Source organism: Miniopterus schreibersii, assembly GCF_964146895.1.
Source record: "Miniopterus schreibersii genome assembly, chromosome: 3".
NCBI classification, from domain to species: Eukaryota; Metazoa; Chordata; class Mammalia; order Chiroptera; family Miniopteridae; genus Miniopterus; species Miniopterus schreibersii.
Genome location: NC_138103.1, coordinates 104,061,113 through 104,088,180, shown reverse-complemented (window position 1 = coordinate 104,088,180; position 27,068 = coordinate 104,061,113). Strand labels below are relative to the sequence as shown.

General features: G+C 47.4%; 1 protein-coding gene across 4 annotated transcripts in view; it reads left to right on the top strand.

Annotated features, from left to right (window-relative positions):
* Positions 1-15,167, top strand: part of SLC38A9 (solute carrier family 38 member 9) — a 44,326-nt gene extending 29,159 nt beyond the window's left edge. For all 4 annotated transcript variants that reach the window (XM_081131877.1, XM_081131878.1, XM_081131879.1 and 1 more), the window contains 5 exons: positions 2,311-2,417; positions 7,114-7,227; positions 9,211-9,359; positions 12,942-13,031; positions 14,339-15,167. In XM_081131877.1, the coding sequence (XP_080988003.1) occupies positions 2,311-2,417; positions 7,114-7,227; positions 9,211-9,359; positions 12,942-13,031; positions 14,339-14,504 (626 nt within the window). In that variant the 3' untranslated portion in view covers positions 14,505-15,167. The remainder of the gene's footprint in view (positions 1-2,310; positions 2,418-7,113; positions 7,228-9,210; positions 9,360-12,941; positions 13,032-14,338) is intronic.
* The last annotated feature ends 11,901 nt before the right edge of the window (positions 15,168-27,068 follow it).

Sequence of the window (27,068 nt, the reverse complement as noted above, 5' to 3'; positions counted from 1 at the left end):
CACTGTCTAGACTTCCTGAGAAAACATACCCCTGGACTTCAGAGCCTTAGAACGGGGCCCGTGACTAGCACGTGGATTGCTGCTCGTCAACACCGCTGCCCCCGTGGAGGGCTTTTAATACCCCTGTTCTTCAGGCTGAGGGGGATTATTAAGTGTTCCCTCTCCTTTTTTCCTCGTGGTTACAACTTGGCAATTTCTTAAGTTTCACCCAGATTTAGAGGATTTGGACCGACAGAAGCACCGTGAGGCCATGAACGGCTACTGCCGAGTGAGCAGACAGGTCAGACAGGAGGCGACTGTTGCACGAGCGTCTGGAAGGAGACGGTGCTCTAAGATCCGGCTCTTGGTGCAGAGGGGCTGCTGCCTTCCTTCAGCGGCCGCCCCGGGCACCCAGAGCGCCAGTTCCCTGCTCGGTGTCGGGTGTGACTCCCAGGGCTGCACGACAGCCGTCTGCCCTGCTTCGATCCTGCTGTGACGGCGTCCCTGGGCTTCGGGTGGGCTGAGTTGGAGGCCACTGGAAGTTGTTGCTTGTGTTACCATGGTTTCTGGTTTTCACAGGGTCTGGCTGCATTGGCTTTGATTTTTTTGTTCCTCTTAGAAGCCTACAAAGACTGCAGGCAGTGTAACTCGGGATAAAGGAGGAACTGGGCTAGAGGCATCTTTCTCTCCCGGGTGCATTCACAGCCTGTGCCGATGGAAGGGCAGCTGTGAGCTGGTTCTCCAGTGACTGAGAAAATAGTCCAGGGCATCAGTCTCTAAAATTAGAGCCGTATTGATTTATTTTAAGAGTCTCAGTGATAAAAGTTTCTGCTAATGATAGGACATGGGAGATAAATTTAAGCGACAGTATAAATAGTTATTTAGAGGTGAAAAGGGGAGCATATTTAAAATGCGCTCAGTAGTTAGAAGAGTTAGAATTAATTGCCTCTGAGAAACAGGGTTCAGGAGGGGGGTTAGGAAGCAAGAGAGCCCTGGTTTTCATTAGAAGTCTTCTAATACATTTAACTTGTAATGATTAGTGCACATTTATTCCAAGGAGTAAAGTAGCGGCTTGAAAAGGACTGGAGGCTGGGCTCCTCTCAGACCACGTGGTGGGCTCTGTGGTCTGCAGTTTGCGGAGCATGTCGTGGGCTTGCCCGGAACCTCTCCCTCACCCTTCACTCTTCTCCATGGGCGCTGAAGCTGCAGCAAGTCCCTCGTGGGCAGCGTCTAGCCGGGTCATGTTTTTTATGCATCTGGCCACTCCGTGTCTTTTGTTTGGAGAATTTGTCTGTTTACATTTAAACTGATTATTGATAGGTATGGACTTACCGTTGCCGTTTTGTGCACTGAGTTCTGGTGGTCTTGTAATTCCTGTCTTCCTTTGTGATTGGATGACTCTGAATTCTCATTAAAGAGGTTTTGAACCGTTTCTCCAAAAAGAATATCTGCAGATAATGTCGTGTGTAAATAATAACTGTACTCTCTTTCCCAAGTCGGTGCCTCTATTGTAATTATAAAGTATAAAGTATAATGCTGACATCGAGGTGATGTCTTCTCTACTGTTCTCATTTCAAAGTAGCTTTGTGTTTGTTGCAGAAAATTTAGAGAACATAGGTAAGTGATTAATTTAAAATAAATCCCATTAGCCAGAGGTAACCACTAGATACACTTTTGAATATTCCTCCAGTCTTCTCTCTCTGCGCGTGTGCGCGCGCACACACACACACAAACACACACTCTTTTTAAAATAAAAGTAAAATCATGCTATACATGCTATTTGAATCATGAACAGTTGCCATAACATAAAACCTTTCTCTAGAAAACATTAATCCTCACATCTGCATATCACTGAGCAACTTGTAGTTTAGCCATTCCCCTCTATGTAGACATTTAAGTTACTTCCAGTGTTTTTAAACGGTGTTTTCTCGATTAGCCATTGAAGAATGTTAAGTGACCAGTTCTCCCTTCCATGATTCCTTTCCTAAAAGTATTTTTCTGGCAAATGAAAGTATTAGAAGAGGAGGAACTGAGGCCCACGCAGACCCTGGTTTGAATCTGCTCTGCCAGGTGCTGGTCAGGTGGCCTCAGACAGGAGTGACCGGTGTGACCTCCCTCCAGAGGAGTCATTTCTCGAGTCCTTTCCTTTCCCTCTTCAAGTACTTTGCTCAAGTAGAACGTAAGCCAGGGGGAACTGGGTAAAGAGGCTTTAATTTTTTCCTCCCTGGATGAACAGAGACAACTGGTTTTTAGTAAATCAACTTTTGGCAACTTATATTCATTTTCTAGTTTTCAGTTTTAATGTGTTTTTTCCCCCCTCTCTTCTCCTAGAGATAAGGTTTCAGTTTCCGCAGCTGACTGGAGTGCTCACCCTGGCTTTCTTCATTCATAACTGTGTTATCACACTTCTGAAGAACAACAAGAGCCAGGAAAACAATGTGAGTCATTCTCTGAGGAACTGATTTTGTTACAGGATCTTAATTGTTAACTGTAAACCATAGAGCAATGGTCAGCCAACTTTTTCTGTAAGGGTTCAGATGGTACACATTTCAGGCCTTGTGGGATGTGTAATCTTTGTTATCACTACCCAGGTCTGCTGTTGTATTAAGTAGCCATAAACAATATGTAAACAAATGGTGGTGGCTGTGTTTCAAGAAAACTTTATTTACCAAAACAAATACTTGGCCAGATTTCACCCATGGGCCATAGTTTGCCAACTCCTGCTTGAGCAATCACTAAAAAATAAAGAGGCCTAGCTAATGCCAATAATGGTGACGAAATCTTTAAAAATACCCAAGTGATCTAAAAGACAGGAAAATGGAAACAAAGACTGGATGGGACAAATAAAAAACACACAGCAAGATAATAGATTTAAACCCAATAATACTGATAATTGCATTAAATAAAAGTAGTCTAAATACTGCCATTAAAAGATAGGGATTATCAGACTGATTTTAAAAATGAAACCTAACAATATGCTGTCTATAAGGAACTTACTTTAAATGTAAAGATGCACTGTAAAGACACTAAGCATAAGAAAGGTAGAGTGGCTGTTTTAATATCAAGGTAAACTTCAAAATGAGGAGTATTGCCAAAATATAGAGGGACATGACCTTATTATCCTTAGGGATTGGGATTGATTCATTAAGAAGACATAATAATCCTAAATACACATGCACCAAATAACAGAGCTTCCAAATAATGAAGCAGCAGCTGTCAAAACCGAAAAGAAAAGTAGAGAAATCCATAGTTACAATAGGAGATTTCAGGAGCCCTCCCGTAATAACCGATGGGACAAATATAAAATGAGTCAGGATATAGAAAACATAAAAAACATGATCTACCTACTTGATCTGATTGGCATTTATAAAAATCTCTCAAACAACAGTAGGATGGACATTCATTTCAAATGTCCATGGGCCTTTACCAAGACAGGTCATGTAGTGAACAAGTCTCAATAAATTTAAAAGGATTGAAATCATACCAAGTATTTCTTTGACCACTGTGAAGTTAGACATCTGTAACAGCAAGAAATTTGGGAAATTGACAAATATGTGGAAATTAAACAACATATTCTTAAATAACCAATGGGTCAAAGAAGAAATTACAAGAATAAAATAGAAAATCCTTTAAGATTACTGAAAATGAAGACAAAACATACCAGAACTTACAGGATGCAGCTAAAGCAGTGCTTAGAGGGAAATTTATAGCTGTAGACACCTACATCAAAAAAGAGAAAAGATCTTAAATCAATAACCTAACCTCCTACCTTAAGACACTGGAAAAGGAAGAGCAAACTAAACCCAAAGCAAGCAGAAGTGGCCTTGTCTGCAAATTCTGAACTCAGTTTGATGGCTTCTAACCATGTAAACAAAAATCACGGCGCTCTAAGAGAGATCTACACAGTTGTCACTGGGATACAAAGGAGGGAAGTGCTCACTGTGCCTCAGGACTTTGAGAAAGCTTCAGGTAGAGTTGGACAATTATTCAGAAGGCAAAAATCTTTCTAAGTGGAAGGAAGTTAGCTCTCAAATTAGGGCAAGAATGTAGGTCAAGCTCATCGGTTTTCATCCTTTCTATTACCTGGTAACATACAGATGGCGTATTACCTGTGATTGGAGTTGGAATTAAGTAAATCTGGATTTTCCAAATTTCCTAACTTGGTGACCTTCAAATCTCGTTTTCTTCCTATGAAATACTAGTATTATTTGATACTGTCCCTTCAGAGTTTTAATCATAAACTCTGAGCCTCAGGACCGTCAGCACGAGGAGATGTTCTGAGCTACTCTCGGAGACTAGCGGGCATCTGTACTGGTTCCTTCACCTTGGGGGCCAAGTTGAGATCCGTCTCCTTTGTGTCTGGTCAAGTCACACACCCCTTCTGCAGGGATTTCATGCTTTGGCTGGTTCCTAGTGAGGACAGACAGCCCGCGGCGGGGCAGAGCCCAAAACCCTGAGCTCCTGCCCTGCGACCCTGTTCCTCAGAGGTGTCCCAGCACTCCCCTTCCCATGCACCATGCAGCGGACAGCCGTGTTCACTCTGAAACTGAAGTAGAAATGTGTGTCTGGCAAGTGAGGAATGAATCAGAAACTTCGCAGTGCCTCCTTTGTTTTGCATCTTCACTTAGTTTTATACCCTGCTTAGTTCTTTAAAAACAAGTTGAAATGCTTCATATCTTAGTTTACTTTCTGCTTCTGGATATGAATCTGTATTTACATAACCACATCAGCAGGCGTTTTTGTGTAAATGTTTGGGGTAGTCCTGTGTGGTCAGTTTCTGTCATCGTTGTTAGAGGGGTTTTTGCTATGGACAGAGTGTAGGACATGCTAGAAACCATATTTGAGCAGCAGAACGTGCCCAGACCATTGTGCTGTTGGTTCTGGTTGAATCCCTCCTGTCGCTTTCTCTGCGACCAGCCCTGCCAGCCCCATGCAGGACCCAGAGGATGGACATTCTCCATGTCTGGGACTCGACACATCACAGTTCAGATGGTCACTGGTGCCTCTTTTTAAATGCATTTTTTAGCTCAGCCAGGCGTGGCTCAGAGGTTGAGCGTCGACCTAGGATCCAGGCGATTGGGGTTCGATTCCCTGTTGGGGAACATGCCCAGGTTACGGGCTCAATCCCTAGTCTGGGGCGTGCGGCAGGCAGCCGATCGATGACTCTCTCATCATTGATGTTTTTTTTTTCTCTCTCTCCCTCTCCTTTCCTCTCTCTGAAATCAATAAAGATATATTTTAAAAAATAATAATAATAAATAAATGCATTTTTTACTTGGAGCCTAATTTTAAGATAGCTTTTTCTACCATTTTTCATTAAGTAGCTTTTGAGAGGCTGTATGCCAAGGTGCCCATCTTTGCAGGAAGCCTGACCAACATAATGCAGTGACTGGGGGTATACAGGCTAAGGACTGTCCGTGGAATGGTAGCTGCCCCTGTATAGGTCTCTCCAACACAGCTGTTTGGCCCGCAGGGTTTTGCATTTTACAGGCTGCCTTGTTCTCAGTGGCACTTACTGGTGGAGGGAAGAATGACTTTGAAAGAATGTAATCAGCGGCTACTACCCTGTGATAGGGACGTAAGAGTTGCCTGGTTCGTTTCTGTTCATCCCACATAAGCCCATGAGCAGCTTTAGGGGTGACTGAAGTCAGGCATGAGATGAGCGCTAGAGCTTCATAGACTAAAAGGGGAAGCTTTGAACACCCCCGCTCCCCGAGGTTTGGGCAGCCTCTCCTTCCTCCACCCTAAATAGTTAGAAGCCCTTTGAGAAATGGAACCGCTGTGCACGGTCCAGGTTCCTGGGGCTCCACAGGCCAGGCTATCCTCTAAGTCAGGGGAGGGATCCCTGATTTGTGTCCAGGCTGGTTATTATCTTAGACCCAACTTTAGGGTTTCTCATAGCTGGTCACTTGCTTTTTAAGTGAATTTATCAACAGTCACAGTTATAACTCTCTGCTGTTTTTTTAAGCCATTTAAGGAGGAAAATTGTCCAAAACTCAGAAATGTTCCCTAATAACAAATGTCCGGTTTTCTTATTGTTATCAAACTAAAGTAAACTGTATATAATTTTTTCTTATTTGTTTTCTTAGCTTTCAAAGCAATTTGTGTTTAAAATGAAAAATGGGCAGGCTTGTTGCCATGGCTGAGTTGCGCTGAGTTAGTTGTTTGGCCGTAGCTTTGGTGGTGGTGGAGACCAGGCCTGTGAGCGCGGGCTCTGCGCTGTGTGGGCCCTTCAGCTGGCCGCCTGAAATACCTGGGAGCTTCTCGCTGCGTGGGAACAGGAGGCCCGAGGGCGGGACCCACGCACGCTCTGCGTTTGTTTACCAACCCCGTGCTCCCCTGCAGCTGTTTGAACAGCTGCCTGGTCATTCCCGTTGTTTGCTGTGGGTTAAGCTTGTCTTCAGGGCCTCCCCACTGCCTGTTGTTTAACCAGCTTCCCTTCTGTATTTAATATGCTTTATTATGTACCGGTTGCCTTTGGCCTACGCATGCTTTGAAGACTTAAGTTAATTTACTAAAGGAAAACAATTTAATTCTGTCCGTCATACTGAAGGTGGCTTGTTCTTGCTTTCCTGTTGTCCCTTCACTTTATTATTTAGTTAAATATTTTATAATTTGGTAAATAAAGTACTTTTTGAAATTAAGCCAGAATTTCTATGATGTTAAACCACCATTTATGTTTTCCTGTCTGCCAATAAGTAGCTAAGTATGCATACTCCAGAAAAGTAAAAAAATTGTCAGACTAACTGTCAAGTATGTGAATTTTGTTTTAATTACTTTCTGTAGACAGATGGGACTCTAATAGGTACATGTACACACAGCAAAAGGTAAATCTCACATTTGTCTATTTCAGGAGTGGGGAACCTTTTTTCTGTGAAGAGCCATTTGGATATTTATAACATCATTTGCGGGCCATACAAAATGATCAGCTTAAAAATTAGCTATGACAAAAGTTCCTAGGTTTATTGAATTCCGAGTCCTGCCTGAGGTCGCCTTGGCAGGGCAGCCCCAGTGATTTCCCAGGCCGTATACTGCCGGAGGGCCGGACGCTCCCCACCCTCGGTCTGTTTACTTATTTAGACGCACTTACTGCAGTAGCGTCAGTGTTGTGAGGACAGTGCTCTCTCTCCGCAGATGAGGGACTTGTCCATCGCCTACATGCTGGTGGCATCGACCTATCTCTATATCGGGGTCCTGGTTTTCGCTTCATTTCCTTCACCGCCTTTATCCAAGGATTGTATAGAACAGGTAAGCACTGTGGGATTGTTCCGCCTTCACACCTGCACAGCAGACAAGTGACACCGTAGCAAGAACTCTGTCTCTACCACACACTCGACTTGGGGAATTCAGGCACCTTCCCCATCCTTCTGACCTTCTGTTTCCTCTTCCATTAAATAGCACGACACATATGCCTAGGTGTTTAGGTGGCCTCTGAGGAAACCTGCCCCATGCTCTCACCTTGATACCCTAATAAGTGATTCCTGTTATCTGCACATATTCCTCCCATGTGGAGAAGTGTTGCTAGTAGTGATCATGGATTTACAAACCTCCACAGAGAATACATTCAACTCCCTTACATTCCAAAGCCCAGAGCTAAAGATGTCCTGAGTCAACCGGCTCCTAGTCCCACAGTTCCTGCTGAGGGCAGGGCTGACGTCCACGCTGGTACTGCGTGGATGGCAGGCAGCGAAAAAGGCAGAGAGACTAAAACAACATTATTTTACTAAAAGGTTGCCATAAGCATTATTTTCTTGGATTTGACCCACCATTAACTTAGGCATAGTATAATCTGTAGTTTGATGGGACTGCAGGATTTCTCACAAAAAAACAACATTTCACCAGTGACTTTATTTCTGGTCAGAAAGAAATTTCAGGGAGAGTGCAGTGGAAGGTACAGTGTGATGTATTACAGATGAGTTATGAAGGTTATTTCAGCATATTCGTGTTAATAATGCCTCATCTTCATGAGAGAAATAGGTGTGAGTTACTGCTGTACGATAGCTGGAAATGTTCTCGTGGTTTCCTTGATTCCAGAAGGTCTTTGGCAGCCAGATGTCTGCTGAAAATCCCCTGACGTGACAATCCCGTGTAAAGCCCACTCCTTCGGGAATAGGAATATCTGTGGTATTTTATTTGAAAGAGGGAAACAAGAGGGATTAACTGCTTTCTTTTAGATGCCAAACTAAAATGGAGAAAAGTCATGAAAGGACATAGAAATAAGTTCTTTCTGTTTAGTGATAGACAGTCAATAGCTGATACTGGGGGACAGACATGCTCACGTCACTCTGCTCTGGACTCTGAAAGTGCCCCAGTGCCTAGAGCGGCGAGGGCAGAATGGCATTCGGTTAAACTGGCCATTTAAATATATTCAGATGACTCTCGAACCTTACAGAGCACCGCATCTCAACTCTGTGGGGAAGGGCAAGGTTTTCTTAATCATCTCGATGTCAAATCAGTTGCAGGCTGACACGTGTGCAAAGTAGAACAAGAATATGGCTGTGTCATGTTTCTATAAAAGTTTCTGAACACGATCCATCTCTTTTTTTTTTTAAAGTTTTGTTTAAAATATTACAGATGCTCCTTTTTCTCCCCAATGACCCGCTCCACCCCGTCCCACCCCTCCCTAGTCCCTCTCCCCACCATTGTCCGTGTCCTTGGGTTGTGCATATGTGCATATAAGTTCTTTGGTTAATCTCTCGCCCTCCACCCACCCGCCCTCCTCCATCCCTGAGATTCATCAGTCTGATCCGTGCTTCCATGTCATTGAATCTATTCTGCTCATCAGTTTATTAAGTTCTTTAGATTCCACATATAAGTGAGAGCATCCATCTCTTTTTTTAAAATGTGTTCTTATTGATTTTGAATGAGAGAGGGAGAGAGAGAGAGAAACATCCATGTGAGAGAAACATCGATTGGCTGCCTCCTGCACGCCCCGCCCCCTACTGGGATCAAGCCTGCAACCCAGGCCTATGCCCCAACCGGGAATTGAACTGGGTACCTTTTGGTACACAGGACAGTGCTCAGCCAGCTGAGCCACACTGGCCAGGGCCACTTTCAATTTCTGACCTCAGCGCACTGAAGAATAGTTAAGCAGTCCGTGGACAGGCCCCAGTCCACAGACCTCGGCTTGCATGGCACCTGTGTTCACAATCAGCAGAGACACTACATTTTATAAATGTGTACACATTGAATTTGACTTTTAACATGACTCTATCCTCTTTCTTGAACTAGAACTTTTTGGACAACTTCCCCAGCAGTGACATCCTGTCCTTCATTGCGCGGATTTTCCTGCTGTTTCAAATGGTGACCGTGTACCCGCTCCTGGGCTACCTAGCCCGGGTCCAGCTGCTGGGCCATGTCTTTGGGGACCCTTATCCCAGGTGAGGGCTCATCTCCCAACTAGCAGGAGGTGCCGGGCAACTGCGACTGTGCATACAGGGCAGTGGGAAATGTGACCTGTCCTTTTGCTGCAGAAGTTTGCCTAATGACAATGTCACTAAGGATAGATCATTGCTATTCCTTTCCCTGAAGAGCTTTAAAAATAGAAGGCACTCCCTTGTCCAGAATTATCTGCAGTTCATTCCCTCCAGGGTAGTTATCTTAGGTCTGATGCCCATTATAGTTATCTTATGATTTAGTCGCTATTAGTCTCCTCATTTCCCAGAAGCTAATAATATATAGAACCTGCATTAGCTAAGGAGAAGCAACTCTTTTATTTGAATGATTGGTTTTTTATGTTTACTTGTATGTTTATTAACATTCATGCATTTTTACGTAAATGATAGTTGATAGTTGAAGGTGAGATACATAAATTTAAATTCTTTGTATCTGTAACTACTGCTGTCATTTTCAGTCTCTCATTGGTGATGGAGGAGTTGAGAGTCCCTGTGAAAATGTGCTCACAACTGGTCACCCTCATCCAAGAGAAATTTCCATAGGCTGCTTCAAGGTTCCCAAAACTCCCTTGTGGACCCCTGGCTAACTCCTGCTCTCACATTCAGTTTCATTGTAAATCCATTCTAGTAAAAAGTCCCCAGTCCTAACCCTGTGGATAACATTTGAGCAACAAATTACATTTACGGTAAGCAACAAACAAATGGTCTTGATCAGTTCTCCTTTGAAGCGAACGGATACAGCCTGTCCTCCATTAAACACATAATTGGTTATAAATGTGTTGGTTTAAAATCCATAAACTTTTAAAAGCAAAATCCAAGAGTTACCAGGCCCGTAGCATTTACTGTGGCAGCAGCTGCAGTTCTCACGTTGCTCGTCTAGGAGATTGGATTTCAGAAAATACAAGATACTGGTTGTGTTTATACCCTGCTTAGTTACCTTCACCAAAGTAAAATAAATACAGTGAAGTCACAGATGAAAAAGTCTAGGTAACTGTGTTATTCCTGTTTTCTGCCATTATTTTGCATAATGTTGGCTGTCAGAACGTTTTTTCTTCTTGGAAACAGTCTGGAATTTCCCTTGTGCTCACATTGCATTTCTTCCCTGACCACCAACACCACACTGTTATTCACCCCACGGCTACAAGTCTTTTGCAGACGGCAACTTTGGAGCATACTCCTTTATCTTGGGACCCCTTTACACTCTTAAAGTGTATGGAGGACCTCCAAGAACTTTAGTTTATATCTATCAATATTTAACACCTAAAAGATTAAAACCAAGAATTTAAAAAATATTAGTTTCTTTAAAAATCAATAATAAAACCATTACTTGTTAACATAAGTAACATGTTTATGCACAATAACTATTTCCAAAATAACTTCTGTTTTATATTTTCCAAACTCTTTAATGTGTGATTTATGATAATTGGATTCTTTTATCTTCTGAGTTCAAACTGTTGTAATATGTTGTTTTCATTTAATATATGAAGAAAATATGACACAGAGACACAGAGTTGGAGAAGAAGGAGCACTTTCAGTGGCCTTTTCAGAGAACTGTGTGTAGTCTTCTTTGATATTCTGCCAAACCTTGTCAAGTGGTAGTTCCTTAAAAAACAGTTGGATCTGAAACTCAGTTACATTGAAGCCCGCTGGTCTGCCCTGCACTGTGGATTTTTGACCTGTGCGTGACTTTGTAACAGCGTCTTCAGTTATTTGGAACATACTGGTCCACTGAGCCCTGAGGCTCCTCCAAATGCTGACACACTTCATTAGACCGTGTCCAAACACACAATCCTTAATGTCACCATCAATTTCATTACAAAGTCTCTAAATATCGGGAAACTGTCAAGCTCGGGTGGTAATTTCAAGCTCTCCAGAATCCTCATTTTTCTTGAAAGCTCCATTTTGATCATTGTGAACACATACTACCAGTTGTTTTCCTTGAAATGACAAATATCATTCATTTTCAAGAAAATGCCTGTCAGATACCTAAGTCTGAAGATCTGTGGTCTGTTTGCCTGTCAGTAAAATAGTGTTTGGGGGAAAGGCCTGGGTTGTCCCCCCGGCTGAACTGCAGGTCCTTTCCTTAGGACAGCCCTTGACCTTGTGTCCACAGCGGGTGCCTCACAGTGTCCTTCCTGTTGGACCTCACAGAAAGAAAAAGATGTGTTCCGTGCATGAGTTGTAATGCAGCCAATAACATCGACTCCTTTGTCAAGGACGGTTGTAATACAACCTTTTGTTGAGAGTGTCTGGCACTGGAGAGCCCAGTAGAAAACACACAGGTGCTACGCCTCTGTCCATGCCACCGGGCTATACTTTTACCCACTGTTGCTTTTGCAAAGCAAGTCATGTCTTGCATGATTATAAAAATAATTTTCACCTCGGGGACTTCCTGGAAGGGTATTGGGAGCCTCCCCGGAGTCTGTGGTTACACTTTGAGAACCACCACTTTGGAAAACACACAAAGTTGTTTCCTTTAACAATACAGAAGTGACAAAGGCCCCAGTGTCTCCACACTCTGGACCGACTTTAAGGTTGGAGTTTCTGGATAAATAGTAAGTTCTGGAAGCCTGAGTATCTCTGTAATTCATCAGGATGTATGACTAAACACTTATTTGTATAAATAATTTTCTTATTTTTAATTCTCTTTGTGATCTTTATCTGGGATTGATTAACCTCTGATAACTTGGACTCAAGAGTTGCTTTTATGTTTCAATTTGGCTTTTAAGAATCATGTTTTAGGGGAGCAGAGTTATTTTTTGAGCCTCAGATTTCATCTGCATTATTTTTATTTGTGTCCAAATTGATTCCCAGACCTTGAATTATTCTAGTTCACGTAGTTAGTAGCTGTTCTATTCATGGTAAATGCTGAGTAGCCTCAAGTGGCTTGATCTGAAAAATAAAAACCTGCCCTTTTTGCCTTTTCCTTAATTTATCTAATTATAAAAGTAAAATAAACACCTTAAAAAATTCTAAAATATAAAAAATTTGTTAAATATAGAAAACAGAAAAAAATCACCCCAAATTCCAAATCTTAACACAGCCACCACTGTCTTTTCAGAGTATTTCTTTCTGACAGTTTTTCAAGGTTGTCAGATGTTCTTGTGCAGCAAAAAGTCTAACTAGCTGTTTCCTGCGATGCCCAAAGGAGTTTTTGCCGTCTAGGTAACAATAACTATTTTTAATAACTTTTAATAATTCCAGCAAGTGAATTGTTACCTTGCTGTATATCTAGGATACTTCTGTTTTTTATAGATATCTCTATGGTAATAGCTTTTTTCTTGATTTGACTATTAAGGTATTCCGAGTGGCATTACGGATCAGGGAGTGTGAACTCTGATCCCTGTGACCCGTTGGCCTAAAGAGCAGCTTTCCCTGCTTACCTGAGCACAGAGGGCGAGGGCCCATCGCCAGCATCGGCTGCTATTCTGACTCTGCTGGGATTTTATTGTCACATTTAAGACATTCTGATTTTAAAGAAGTTAATAGTGAATCATATTCTCATATTAATGGTTATAATTTGCCTGTATTTTTTTTCTTCTTCCAAACCGTTTTGTCAACGTCTAGCGTTTTCCACGTGCTGGTTCTGAACCTGGTCATTGTGGGGGCCGGCGTGACGATGGCCTGCGTGTACCCGAACATAGGCGGGATCATCAGGTACTGCTGGGAGGACTGTGCCCGTCCGTCCACGTGGCGGTCTCTGTCTTTATGCTGTTTCTTTTGTTTTACTTTAACTGTATGAAATTTCAGGTTTTAAAACTGGTAACAGGCCTGGCCAGAGTGGCTCAGCAGTTGAGCATCAACCCATGAACCAGGAGGTCAGGGTTCGATTCCGCGTCAGGGCACAGGCCCGGGTTTTGGGCTCGAGCCCCAGCAGGGGCCGTGTCTCATCATTGATGTTTCTCTCTCTCCCTCTCCCTTTTTCTCTCTGAAACCAGTAAAAACATTTTTTAAAAAACAACTAGTAGCAGGCAGAGGCGGCTCCCTGGTGCGGCCACGTGCGCATGTTCTTGCTTTCCGCGCCATCACCCCTTAGCGCTGGGCACCTATTCCTCTCTTTTTTTCTTTTTCTCATTATGTTCTACTATATTCCTTTCTCCAAAATAGAAAGTTATGTTTAATAATCTCTGACGTCTTGGGGCGCCTGGGAGGCTCTTACGCGTCACGGCCGTGCCTACCTCCTTAGTCTGTTTCTACTCACGAGCGTGGCTCAGCGTCAGCTCTAGGCAGAGAGGAAGAGTTTAGATCCCAGCGGGCTCTTCCCTTAATATTATTTTTCCAAAAACATTGTGACATTTGAAAAAAAACTGAGTAGATTGGGAATCGTGGTGACCTCAGATTCTCATGGATACTGGGGTTCAGAGTGACCTTGTCTCCCCAACTCACAGAAAACGGGTGACTCGCTGTGTCTGAAGACCCTTGCCTGAGAGAGCAGCGGGCAGCAGAGTGGACTTAGAGGTCCCAGTGAGCCGCCCTCAGGAACACTGAGGGGACAGTGCCGCTCCCGACAGGCTCGGGTTTAGATATTCTTGTTAATATCTTTGATATTTATGCTGAATGCCAGGAAGGGGCTCATCTGTTCTCATTCTTAAGCAGATGCTAGCCATCCTCCAAGCCCTAGAGTGCACAATTAGTTTATGAAAGATCAAAGAGAGCCCATCTCCAGATGTTTCTGAGGAAGTAGCCACAATCGCAGAGACTGGAGGAACTGTGGGGATTTGAGAGATGAATAAAAATCTCTTTGTCAAGCAGGTGCCGTCAGGAGGAACAGAAAATGATAGTTTATATTAACTTAGCAAGTGAAATGATTTGAACTTGAATGCTTTATGTCAGCAACTACTGGGTCAAATCACTTGATTAGCTCAGGCTAGGAGGGTTCAGATCGCACTGTATTTACTTTACTTGTAAATCAGAAAAAGCAAAATGCAAGATGATTACTAACCCGAAAAGCTTTTCTCTTTCAGATATTCGGGAGCAGCCTGCGGCCTGGCCTTTGTGTTCATCTATCCATCTCTCATCTACATAATTTCCCTCCGCCAAGAAGACCGTCTGACGTGGCCCAAATTAGTCTTCCACGCTGCCATCATCATTTTGGGCCTGGCCAACCTGATCGCTCAGTTTTTCATGTGAAACACTCCGCCGTCTGCTCAAGGTCTTCCGTGGTATTTTGAACTTTGACAACAGTCCTGTAGCAATGCACTTGGAAATGCTCCTGTTGCCACAGTTCTGAACGTCTCCCTAAGATCATTTGAAAACAAGGGCGACAGCCATCCATTCCTAAGTGATTCTGGTTAGAGTGGGGAAGGGACAGTAAGAACCGTCTTTCTCTCTGCCTGTTCCATACTCTCCCACTTCCTCTTTGCACTGTCTGTTCTGAATAGAATGTCTGCCCTTAGGAAGGATCACGCTGTGTTTTGCTTTTAGACATGAGGCGGGTGGGTGCGTTTTGGCTACAATGAAGATTCTCAGGGCGCCACACAGCCGTGCACTGCCAAGCCTGTTTCTGTGTCATGTTTCATGTATTCACTTTCATTTTTTTACTTGCTAGGCCATTGTTGCAGTTTGCCAAAACCTTTACTGTTTGGGACAGTAAACCAAATACCTCATTTTTAAAAAGAAATCTCTGTGACATCAGTGTTAATAGAGTGAATTTTTAATCATGTCCTCAATCTCTGGGAGGGAGGGAGGGAGGGAGGGAGGGAGGGAGGGAGGGAGGGAGGGAGGGAGGGAAAGAAAATGTCACTAGAGGCCCCATGGTCATGAAATTTATGCAGAATAAATGAACTAACGGAGTTTGTTGCTGTCTGACTTCTCTTTTGTTTCTAATCCAGTATCAGTGACTTAGGTCAGAATTCTAGTTCCCCAGAGCCAAGTGTGATCACCGCCATAGATCCAGGAGGGTGCAGGGCAGGGTCTTTTGCTTCTGGGAGTAGGATGTCAGGACAGGCCCAGGGGAAGTGTTGCCAAGGGCTGCATGAGGCCCTACAGCAGGGGTGGGGAACCTTTTTTCTGCCAAGGGCCATTTGGATATTTATAACATCATTCTCGGGCCATGCAAAATTACCAATTTAAGAATTAGCTATGAAAAGAGTTCCTAGATTTATTGAATTTTGAGTCCCTCCTGCAATTGCCTTGGCAGGGCCAGACTCAATGATTTTGAGGGCAGGCCCTAGACAGCTCAGACGTTCCCAGCCCTGCCCTACAGGAGGGAGCCGAGCGAGGTCTCCTTCCCACTGTGTTCCCTGGTGAAAGTGGCTTCATTGCTACAGGGAAGGATTCATTCTGTGTGACGTGTCACCCCCAGGAGGAGACACCCCCCTTCTGTAACTGGCAGGGTAGAAGTTAAACCCTCCGGAGAAAACCTCCATGGGTCTGACGGAAGTGTTAGGGAGTCTGAACCCCTGGAACTGAATCCAAGTCCACGTCTTCCATGTAGTGCGGCCCCCTTGTCCGCTGAGAAGCTAATCTCCCTGATTTAGGCCGAGGTTAACAAATGCCCTGGGTTAGCTCACACCCGCGTCCTGGGGAGAGTGTCGATCTGTCCTCGCCCTGCCCTTCCCTGGAGAAAGAGGGGAAGAGCTCCTCTAACCAGGAAACAGCCCCAGGCTGGAGACCAGCTAGCAGCTCTTTCAGCCAAGCCCTCCGTCTCCTCCACAGACGCAGATTAACTGATGAGCCATGTTTCCTGAAGCTCTTCTGCAAACAGTCTCATTGTGAAAATTCTCAAGCAAACCCAAAAGCAGGGAAAATCATATGCTAACACCCTGTAAGCCCAGCCCCTCGAGTCAGTAACGCTGACGGCTGAGCCTGCTCTGCCCACCCCGTTTTCCTGTCCCGCTGAAATGTGTAAAGCCAGTCTCGGTACGTCATCTCATCTCTGCAAACCTTAACGTGCACCAAAGAGCCTCTGAACTGAGTTACACTTGGTGATGGAGACAGTCTGGGCAGCGGTGGTTGGCAGGAAGTGCTGGCGGAAGTCGGGTTGGTTAGAAACTTCCGCTCGCGGCGTCTGGCTCTGGGTTAACCTCCTTAGAACAGGAGCGTGGTGCGCGGAGCAAGCGTGTCCCTCTCTGCTCCGAAGTCCTGCATCCTAAAGGCTTCGGTCTGGTCCAGTTAGAGACCGAGGAGAAAAAGCTAGAGAGCTCCTTGCGAGGTCCCCAGGCTCATCCCCACTTATGCCTAGTTCCCCCTCTCGTCTCTCCTTTCAATAGGCTTGAACGTCTAACGTGGGAAGAGGGCTTGATACGTTTTTGCCCTTTAATGATCAAAGTGACTAGGACAGTGATGTATCATTTACTAACCGAAGGCATGGTGGGCATTTGCTTTTTGTTTTCTTTGAAAGGCTCCCAAACCCTGCTTGGTCTTGGGCCGAATGGCTTCGCCGTCTCCTGTTCCTTCCCGTGGGAACCACTCCTCCACCTGCTACTCCGCTGGTCGGAGACCCCGGGGGAGGGGGGTGTCCTGGCCTCAGTGGGGACGAGGAGACCGGGCTCACTCGCATCCCACCGAATTCATCTAGACTTTCTCTGCCACCATCTCTTCGTGTTTTCTGATTCGATTTCTTTTACTCTTTGCCCTGATGCGGTTAACGTTAGTTCTTTGAATTTGGCTTATTGAGCACACCACTGAGACTGGTGTAAATTAGAAGTGGTTTGTAGAGAAGCCTTCCTCAGAGAGGCTCTGGGTGAGTGGGGGACCTTGTGCTTGGTCAGAAAGGACAGAGAAGTGCCCTTTGACCTTTGACCCCTATGAAGGATCGTCTCAAGCCAGTGTCGTCATCACTCCCAAGGTGTGTTGGACTAAAGAGTAAATTTACCCACAAAAGGGGACATATTAAAGGGAAATATTTATTTTATTCACATTAACTGTGTTTTGCAAACACAATGCAGCTACTGTATGTCGAGATGGAGAGTTTTTTTGTTTCTACTTGGAGTTCATTAGGGTAATTTTTTTATCTGTATTTTTATTTATTTTCATAAATAACTGAGTGAACTGTGCAGTGCTTTGGAAGGTGCAAAGGTGTATAGACATTCGTATCGTGAAGGGACTTTGGATCCGGTAGAGGACCTGGGCATGTAGTCAGCTATAATGCAGGGGCTGCTGGGGACAGAAGCAGACCCTCCCGGGTGGGGTGCTGCGGAGGGCTGGCAGGGACCAGGGCCATTCTGATGCCCCTCCTAGTGACCGTCCAGAAGTCTAGTATTTCATACATTCACCATCACGAGAGTCTTGTAGAACGTAACTGCTTTTATCCCGGCAAATTCCGTGTAAGGTAAATTTATGAGACGTGCCTCGCTGCCCTGCTGTTCATGGTTGTCTCTGCATTCCTAACACTGTGTTACTCACTGCTGGGCCTCTTGGCCAGCAAAGCACAGCTGATTAATAGGGGAAATAATTAGTAACACATTGGGCAGGACAAACAAAGCCTCTATAAAATTTTCTCTCCAAAGACTTATTTAAAGATCAGTATTCAAGATGTCAGCTGTTGGAGCTCATTGGTAGGAGCAGAAAATATTGATGCTACATGTTAGGATCCGGTGGTGGTTGGCTCTCTCATCCCAGCTCCAATGTCCTAAACAAAATCCAAATCTAGCTGATACCTAAACAACAGAACGTGCCATCGGTTTGTGATTTTAAGCGAAATGCGCACACGCGGCTGCTGGCCTGGTCCCCTGGAGTCTGGGCTGCGACATCACTTCAGATCATGTAAACACGTATTATTGCAAAACCTCACTGACGGGAACCTCATAACCTAAACAGTGTTCTCTGGAATGTACTCTGTTGTTTTTTAATATAAAAGAAATTAAATCAAAATTGCTTTGAAGAAAAACAACTCTGGGGTTTTGTTGAGTTGCACATTGCCAGGAAGTGCTGTTCCCTAGTCGCACTGACCCCGGGGCAGAAAGAAGCTGAGGTCCGTCTTCCGCAGACCTCTCCAGTGACTGCGCTTGTCCCATCGTGTCACTCACGGAGGCCACGTCTGTCAATGAGGACACATCTGTCACACACCACATCTGTCACCCGAGGCCACAGGAGCCCTCCCCCATGCTCTGACCCTGGAAGAAGGTACATGCTGTTTTGTGTTAACCACACCCAAAAGGGTCATCCCTTTGGACAATAAACTGTGGCCTCTCCCTCTGAGAACATTTCCAAATGGATGTGACACTTGAAAAGTGGAGCCAGTTTCTGCAAAGAGCTTGGTGCCACAGTCTCCCAGCGCCAACGAGGCAGTGAGGAGCCGACCTGCCATCCCTAAGGCTCCTTTCTCCCAAAGCCAGTTCCGTTTCCCAGCTCCTCTGCGGAGAGAACACAGCTGCCTTCAGGAAGATTGAAAACGTGTCCATCCTGCTCTGGGGCCACAACCGCAGGACTGACTGGGAAACACGCTCTTGGGATTACTCTCTGCGGCCGTTTCTTAGCCCACGTGGACCACTTACGTCCGGTCCCAGCAGGCGCTATACACACTTGCTTAGTTCATCGACTAAGGGATGAGGCAGGATTCTACTTTAATGGAAAACACTAACTTAATTGCTATTTTATAAGATTTTATTCTGTGTCTCAAAAAAAAAAATTGGGCCCAGCCGGGCGTCGCTCAGTGGTTGAGCCTCGACCTAGGATCCAGGAGATCACAGTTCGATCCCCGGTCAGGGCACATGCCAGGGTTTTGGGATTGATCCCCAGCGGGGGGCATGCAGGAGGCAGCCGGTCAATGACTCTCTCTCATCATTGATGTTTCTCTCTCCCCCCTCCCTTCCTCTCTCTGAAATAAAGATATATACACACACACACACACATATACATACATATATATATATATAGTGGTTCCCTCGGGCTCGGGATCAGTCCTCAACCAGCATGGAAGTCCTCGCTGGATGTGGGCTGTGAGTGGCGCACACGGTGTGGGCACCCTCCCAGGCACGCCAGGTGCTCACTGTCCCTCATTGCCGCTCGAGGGCCAAGCCTCGCCCCTCGCCTGCCGCCTGTCTGTTGAGGGCTGTGAGAAAGCCCATCCTATGCGGCCCGAAGAGATGCAAACAGAATAATGCTGCAATAAGTGTGACTCTGAAGCGAGCCGTGTTTCTGAAGTCAACGTTTTAGAATCACAGGACGTTTATAATCACATACGGTTACGCAGACCCGTGGATGGACAGTGGGAAGGCCACAGAAAAGGAACATGGGCGACCTGTTGGGTGGTGGGGGTCGGGTGAGCCATTTACCTTGTCACTTTAATATTTCATGGCACATTTTCTAAAAGTCTGTTGAGGATAAATCACGGAAAAGGCGGCGTGCGGGGCTAAATCCACACTCAGCCCGGAAGTAAAGACCCGCTCAGCCCGTAAAGAGCCGCTGGGATGGGGGAGAGACGGTTGGCTAAAGGGGCATATCCAGGTTTGTGGGGCCTGAAGTTTATCTCGTCTGGAGTTTCCCTCTAAAGAAACACACACAGAATTAGGGAGACGCCCGCACAAGTGCAGAGCCCTGGCCCAGCTCCTTCAGCTTGAAGGGGAACCACCCACAGACGCTCCAAGGAGGGGCCTGGGGCCCCTGGTGGGCCAAGCCCTGCGTGTCTCTGCCTCTTCCACCAGATCTGAGCTTTTAGTTCTGCAGGAGTCCAATTGGATTGAGCAAAATATAGCATGGAGCACTAATTCAGTAAGGGTTAATTTGGGATCAAAATAGGGCATTTTTCTATTTTTTAGATTTCTGCTTGAGGGTGGGTCTTACAGGGGTTTTTTTCCTTTTGCTCTTCCCAGAGGTAATTAAGAGCTCAGAGAATATTGTTTAATTAATTGTCCAATAGCTCTTTGTTGAATTTTAGGGAGGAGAGACTTTAAGGGCTCTGGATGCAAAAGACAAGCCACCAAGAGCAACACTGAAGTAAGAGGACGTTTATTTTTATTCTCCACCCAGCTGCAGGAAGGGTCTGTTTCTCCTACACTAAAGGAAAATCAACTTTGAAGGATTCACTTAAAAATATTTTAGAGCCCAGCCGGCGTGGCTCAGCAGTTAATCATCAACCCAGGAACCAGGAGATCGCGGCTCGATTCCCGGTCGGGGCACAGGCCAGGGTTGGGGGCTCCATCCCCAGCAGGGGGCGTGCAGGAGGCAGCCGATCAATGACTCATCAATGATGTTTCTCTCTCTCTCTCCCTTCCTCTCTCTCTAAAAATCAATTTTAAAAAAATTAAGGGTTGAATGACTGATCCATGCTATTGGATAAGCCTTAAAAACATCATGGAAGTGACAGAAGCCAGACCCAGAAGACTCCATAGTGATGGTTCCTTTTATATGAACTGTCTAGAAGGGTAAATATATAGGAACAGAAAGCAAAACCGGTTGCCTAGGACCGGGTGGGGGCAGGGATTAACTATAAATGGGCACGAGGGAACTTTCCGGGGTGATAGAAGGTTCTACAAGTGGACTGGGCTTGTGGTTTCACAGCCTTATAATGACTGACACTGAGTTGTGCACTTGCACTGGCTGAATTATACGGCACATGAATTATCCCTCACAGCTGTCTTTAGAAAGTTCAACCTCACCGCAGGAAAGGAAATCATTTAAAATGCTTTCTATTTGCCAAATACTAAAATAATAATAGTACCAACAGTGCCCCGGTGGCGGTGTGGACAGTGGACGCTCGCACACGAGTGTAGGGGTAAGAGGTGGATGCCCGTTTCTGAAGGTGATTTTGCAGCTGCCTCAAAGCCTCAGTGAGCCCCGGGCTCATCCCAGGGCGCAGCCCAGTGAAGCACTCGGACAGTGTGACGTTAGAAAAGTTAGAAACCTGAGTGTCCAACGGGAGGTAAACTATGGACTGTCCATCTACAGAATACTATTTAAAATGATGGTGCGGATGAAGAATGTAATGTCAGAAAGATGTTCGTAAGTACAAGTGAAGAGAGATTATATATGTGTCAAATTCAAAACATTTGCTCGCACAGTCCTGCGCCTCTTCACTGTGCGGACACGTTCTGAGAAACGCGTCGTCACACAGCTTTGTCGTGGGAACGTCTCAGAGGCCCTTCTGTAAACCTAGACGGTCTCGCCCGGCCGGGCGTGGCTCAGCGGCTGAGCGTCGACCTAGGATCCAGGCGATCGGGGTTCGAGTCCCGGTCAGGGCACATGCCCGGGTTGTGGGTTTGATCAATGACTCTCTCATCATTGATGTTTCTCTCTCTCTCTCTCCCTCTCCTTTCCTCTCTGAAATCAAGAAAGACAGATTTAAAATAAAATAAATAAATAAACCTAGACGGTCCAGCCTGCCCCATCCCTCGGCCGTGCGGTCTGGCCTGCTGCCCTGGACTACAGCCCTGCACAGCACGTGACTGAAAAACACGAGATTAAATCAGCGCAAGAGAAAATGATGCCGTCAAGAGACGACGCACGATGCTTGAGGCTGCTGTCTGGTAACAGGACAAACTGTTCCAAGCAAACGTTTTTTTAATAAGTAGAAAGCACACTGTAAAGTAACGATGAACAGCGCAGTGTGGTAAACACCCGAGCCAGGAGCCGTCGTTTATGATCATTTCCCAGCCCCGCGCGGTGCGTGCCTGTATGGGCTGCACTTTCGGACGGGGCACAAACGCGTGGGTCACGGGTGGCCCTGCGGGGCCAGGACGCCGCCGGTCACGGGCTGGGAAGCTGTCGGCTCTGTTACGTCGGGGGCGCCGGTGTGCACGGGCCGTCCTAGACCCGCGCGTGCTCCGTGGGGCCTGGCCGTGCGTGTGGAGGCTGGGAGCTTGCGTGACCGTGGGCATGTTGGCGGTCTCTGGCGCTAGCGCTATCGGGCGCTTCTTTTTGTTGTCTTTATATTTTCTGAAGTTTTAAAGTAAAATGTATCATTTTTATGAAAAACAAGCAATAAAAGTTTTTTCTTAAAAAGGAAAGTATCTTGGTGATTGCGGGGGGAGGGGTGCAGGGGGAGGCGGAGGAGGGTACGGGCGGAAAAAATAAAATGAAATATATCTTTTTAAAAAAGAAAATGTCTTTCACCGACTTCTCATCATTTAAAACTATAAAGATCCCTTCTGATAATAATAAAAATGCTGTGGACCCCCACACAATGGTACCTTTAGTGTTTACTGATTGATAAAAATAATGACAGGAAGCTACTGTAACTTCCACAGCACCCAGATGCAGCTTCGATACATTATTACAGAATCTGCGGACCATCCCACAGGCGCAGGCGTCTCGGGCTTGTTTATTCCGTGTTCTTTGCAAAACTATTTTTCTCTCTTTTTCTTTCTCTCTCTCTCTCTCTCTCTTTTTCTTGATAATCCTCACTCAAGGGTATTTTTCCATTGACTGTTTTTTAGAGAGCGGAAGGGAGGGAGGAAGGAAGGGAGGGAGGGAGGGGCAGAGAGAAACATCGACGTGAGAGAAATACAAACTGGTTGCCTCCCACACGCCCCCCAAGCCGGGCTGGGGATTGAACCTGCAACCCAACTATGTGACCTTGACCAGGAATCGAACCCGAGACCTGCCGGTGGGCGGGCCGGCGCTCTAACCCCTGAGCAGCACGAACCAGGGCTACATTAAAAAAAAACCTTCGAAAGGATTCTGGTCCGCACGTTGGGAGAACACGTGAGCTTGGCATCCAACCTTCAAACCTCTCCAGCAACACCTCGGGCCGCTCACAGAGCCCCCTGCTGTTCCCCGCTGTTCCCCGCTGTTCCCCGCTGTTTCCGGCTGGCCAAGCTCCCCACTCCGCCCGCGCTCTGCTCCGGGCCTGCAACGTCCTCTTTGCTTTGTGCCCTGGACAAGCTTCCACCTTTCGGGACGTGGCCTGAAAACCGCCGTTCTAACTGCCTCCCAGGCGCTTGGGGTGCCCTTCCCACGTCCTCAGCGCTCCCTCCGGGCCTGACTGTGGCGCGGCTCCCACGGTGCGTAATTCCCGGCTGCACGCGTGTCCCCAGCGGGATGGGGAACGTCAGCCGTGCACCCACTTGGTTCAGCGCCTCGCACGGGAAGAGACGCTCGCAGTCAGTCTCCGCTGGACAGGCGCCCGGGGAAAGGTCCGCCCTTGCCCTTGGCGCAGGTACAGCCTCGTTAGGGAGACAGATGAATGCCTGTCTCGCAGGCGATTAGTCCTGCACGGCAGTGAGAGAGCACCGGGGAGACGGAGATTAACTTGGGGCGACTAGGAATTGCTTCCCAGGGCAGGGCCGTTTGGATTAGACGTGTTCGACAAGTTGAGAAAGAAGGAAAGCCGAGTCCCTTGCTAGACCCGAGACAGTCATCCCACAGAAGGGGGGGGCTCACCGGTCGCTCCCTGAACCGCCAGCGCCCGCCGGCCCGGTTCCCACCACCCCAGCTTCCCTTTCCTCTCATTGTCAGAACCTCTGGAAACACATTTCCTGGCCAGGATGCTGCGTGGCCGTCTCGTCCGGCACCGGGCTCGCCGAGCTGGCCAGATACATGTTTGGGTGGCCAGGAAAAGCGCGCTGGGTGACGCACAGGACTGGTTTCTGACTCCGGCTTTGCCACGGACTCACTGGGTGACCAGCGGTGGGACACGTTCCGGCTTCTTGGTCCTCAGTCTCTTACTTTGCAAAATAGGGGGGGTTATGGTCCTGCCGCTGTTGGCCAACTCGGGGAGCCCAGAACACCGCGTGTAAAGCACGTTGTGAAGCTGCGGGGCCCCGTGCGGGCGGGCGCTCAGTTCGAGGAGCCTGTCACTACATTCCCGCAAACACCTCGTGGGGTGGGCCGGACCCCTCGGGCGAGGGGCTGAGCCGCTGAAAAGAGGGGCACGCGGGGAGGAGAAGCGTCGCCTCCCTGTACAATCAGGCCGGTGGTCTTCGGGCGAGTGCAACCGGTAAGACATCTGGAAATCGTAGAAACAAGATGTGGGCGTATTCGTTACGTCCACAAGTGAGGGCTCTCGAGTCCTCATTTCACTGGCAGCACCGTGACTGTATCACACGCAAATGGACAGTGACGCGGGGGGGGACAGTCTGGACGGGCCGGTGGGCGGGGAGATTAGCCAGAGAGCTTACACGCGTCTGTGCGTAACCCGCGGGCACAGACAGCCATGCGCTGAAGGCCTTGGGGGGTGGACGGGGCAATGGGGGGGAAGGGGGCGTTTGTAACACTTTCAACAATAAAGATTAAATTTTTAAACCGTGATGTTTCCACCCCGCTCCCCGGTTCCTGCCTCGGTACTTGAGCTCATTGGCTCACGGTGGTAGTCAGCATGCGCCGGAGAAACAGAACCAAAGTGAGAGGGAGAGAGAGGGGCGTTGTCTGTGACTGGGGAGGGTGGCAGGTCCGCACCCCGCGGGGCAGGCTGGAGGCGGAGGCCCAGGGGAGATGGTGGCGGAGCCGAGTCCCAAGGCGCCTGCCGGTGGGAGCCCCTGCCCTTGGAGAGGGCAGCCTTTCCCGTAAGGCCCTCAAGTGGTTGGTGAGGCCCCCCACGCTGTGGAGGGAGATCTACTTTATTCAGAGTCTATTGATTTAAGTGTTAATCTCATGTAAAAAAAAAATATATCTATATATATCTTCACAACACCGTCCAGACTGTTTAACCAAATACCTGGACAGCGTGGCCTGGCCAAGTCGACACAAAATTCACCATCACTCACCAACTTACACGCCACGAGGGCAGGTTGGAAACAGTTCCCCTCCCTTTCCTAACGCCCGCGGGCGATGCTGGGTGCCCCACGCTAGGGAAACAGCGTGTCGGGTGGCGGCAGGTCCAGCAGGTAGCCCCTCTGGGCCCTGAGGGCTGAGGCCCGTTCGGAGCAGTGGACCTGGACCGGCCAGCGCTGGGGCCGGGAGTGAGGCGCGTGAGTGGTCCCGAGGCCACGCTCACCCCGTCCACTGGGCCGGCTCCTCCGGCCTCGGACTGACCCCGAAAGGTAGCGTCAGGTCAGGTTTGGTGGCAGCTCCCTCACGGGATGCTCAGAGCCTCTCTGGGATTACAAGTGAGGCTGTTGTGATTTTTCCACATTAACTGGTCATTTTGAGATTTCCTTCCATTGTTTATTGTGCGAAGGCCAAGTCTAAATCATGTCAGGCAGCCCCGCTGTTCTGAACCCTGAGGTGAAGTCTGGGAGAAGGTATATTTGGTTGTTTTCTTAGCCCTTTTAAAATAGTTTTCTTGGCTCCTTTGTTTCTGATGACTCTCTGCCTCGTAGCAGGAGCGTGATGAATGCTCCGTGGTTAATCAGATTTAGCCTGCTGCAGGAATTGTTTTAGTTTATCGAGTTAACTCACAGGCAATCTCTGAGAAAAAGCAGCTAAGATTGGGAGGGTCCAGGGGTTCTCAGGCCTGACCGACTTCACGAGGCTCCGAACTGCCCCATGCGCAGCCGAGCCCCCCCCCCCAGCCGCCGGGAGGCTTCCTGCCGCTACTCGCCCGCCCTCCCGCACTCAGGGTTTTGCTCACTGTTCTATCCCTCGCGCCTTGTCAGGCTCAGACGGGCACTCAGGACACACTCGTTCATGGAATGAGCAAAATACCTGACAGAATAAAAAATTCGTTATAACAAATCCAACTACAAACAAAATGGAAGAAACTCGGCAAATGTTTCCCTTGAGTCTACACGGGTAGAAACTCTGACATTTAAGAGCCACGGAGGCGATCACATGGGGAAAAGCCAGAGACGCGATCACATAAAACTGTTAAACTCTATAGACCCAAAAAGTCATAAACTCAATCAGAAGAGAAACATCAAACTGGGAACATCTCGGCCACACACATGGATAGCGATACACACAGATTCCAGCTCAAAAATGAGAAAGGAACCTAAACGCAGACAATTCACAGAAGAAGAGGGAGTACAAATAGCCATAAAATGACAAAGAAAACCCATTTTCTAACAGCCGTTATTACAAAGAAAACAATCAGCTGTAGTTCTGTTCCTGGGGGGGGGACAGAGAGCTGAGCACCCGCCTCCATGCGTAGCTCTTATCTTCAAAGCCAAGCTTTTAAAACTCAACGCGCGGCAGTAAATCAGCCTCTCGTTCTGCTCGTCAGCCGATCAGACCCAACCTTGGGCGAGTGCTTAACAAAAGCCTAAAGCCACTAAAATGACGGGAGAGGCAGGAGTGCAAGGCACTGAAGCTGTAGCGGATGGATATTGAACTATTATTCTCTCACGAGCACGGGGAGGTCAAATGTATTTTAGTAACTTGAGGCATGTGCTCTGCACCTTCCTTACCTTCCCGGAAGCGGCATCCGTGACCACAGATAACACAGAGGTTAGTTGAGAGGAGAAACAAGATGGCGCGCAGGTCACAGCTGCCCCGCCGCCAGCGACCACATCAAAGTCAGACTAAAACACAGAACCACCAGCACTCAGAGCCTCCTGAGATCCCGCCGAACAGAAGCCCCACAGCCAGGGAGCTGAGGAAGCACCGAGATGGTAGGAGGGGCGGAGACGCGGGCGGATCTGGACTGAACCGCAGAGACGGGGCCGCGGGCCCACACCCGGTACCGCGGTTGAAACCCGAAAGGGAATCTCGGTGGTGGAGGTTTCCCGGAGGAGCGAGGGGTCCCAGCCCCACAGCAGGGCCCAGCCCAGGGCTCCAGGGCCGGGAAGAGACGTCCCCACACCTCGGGCTGTGAACCCAGCGGGGACTGTCCCTGAGGGTCGGAGGCCGCGGGAGCCCCAGCAGCTCCTCTAAAGGGCCCGGCGCGGACTCACTCGGACGCTCCCTCTGAGCCCAGCGCCGGGAGCAGCCGGAAAG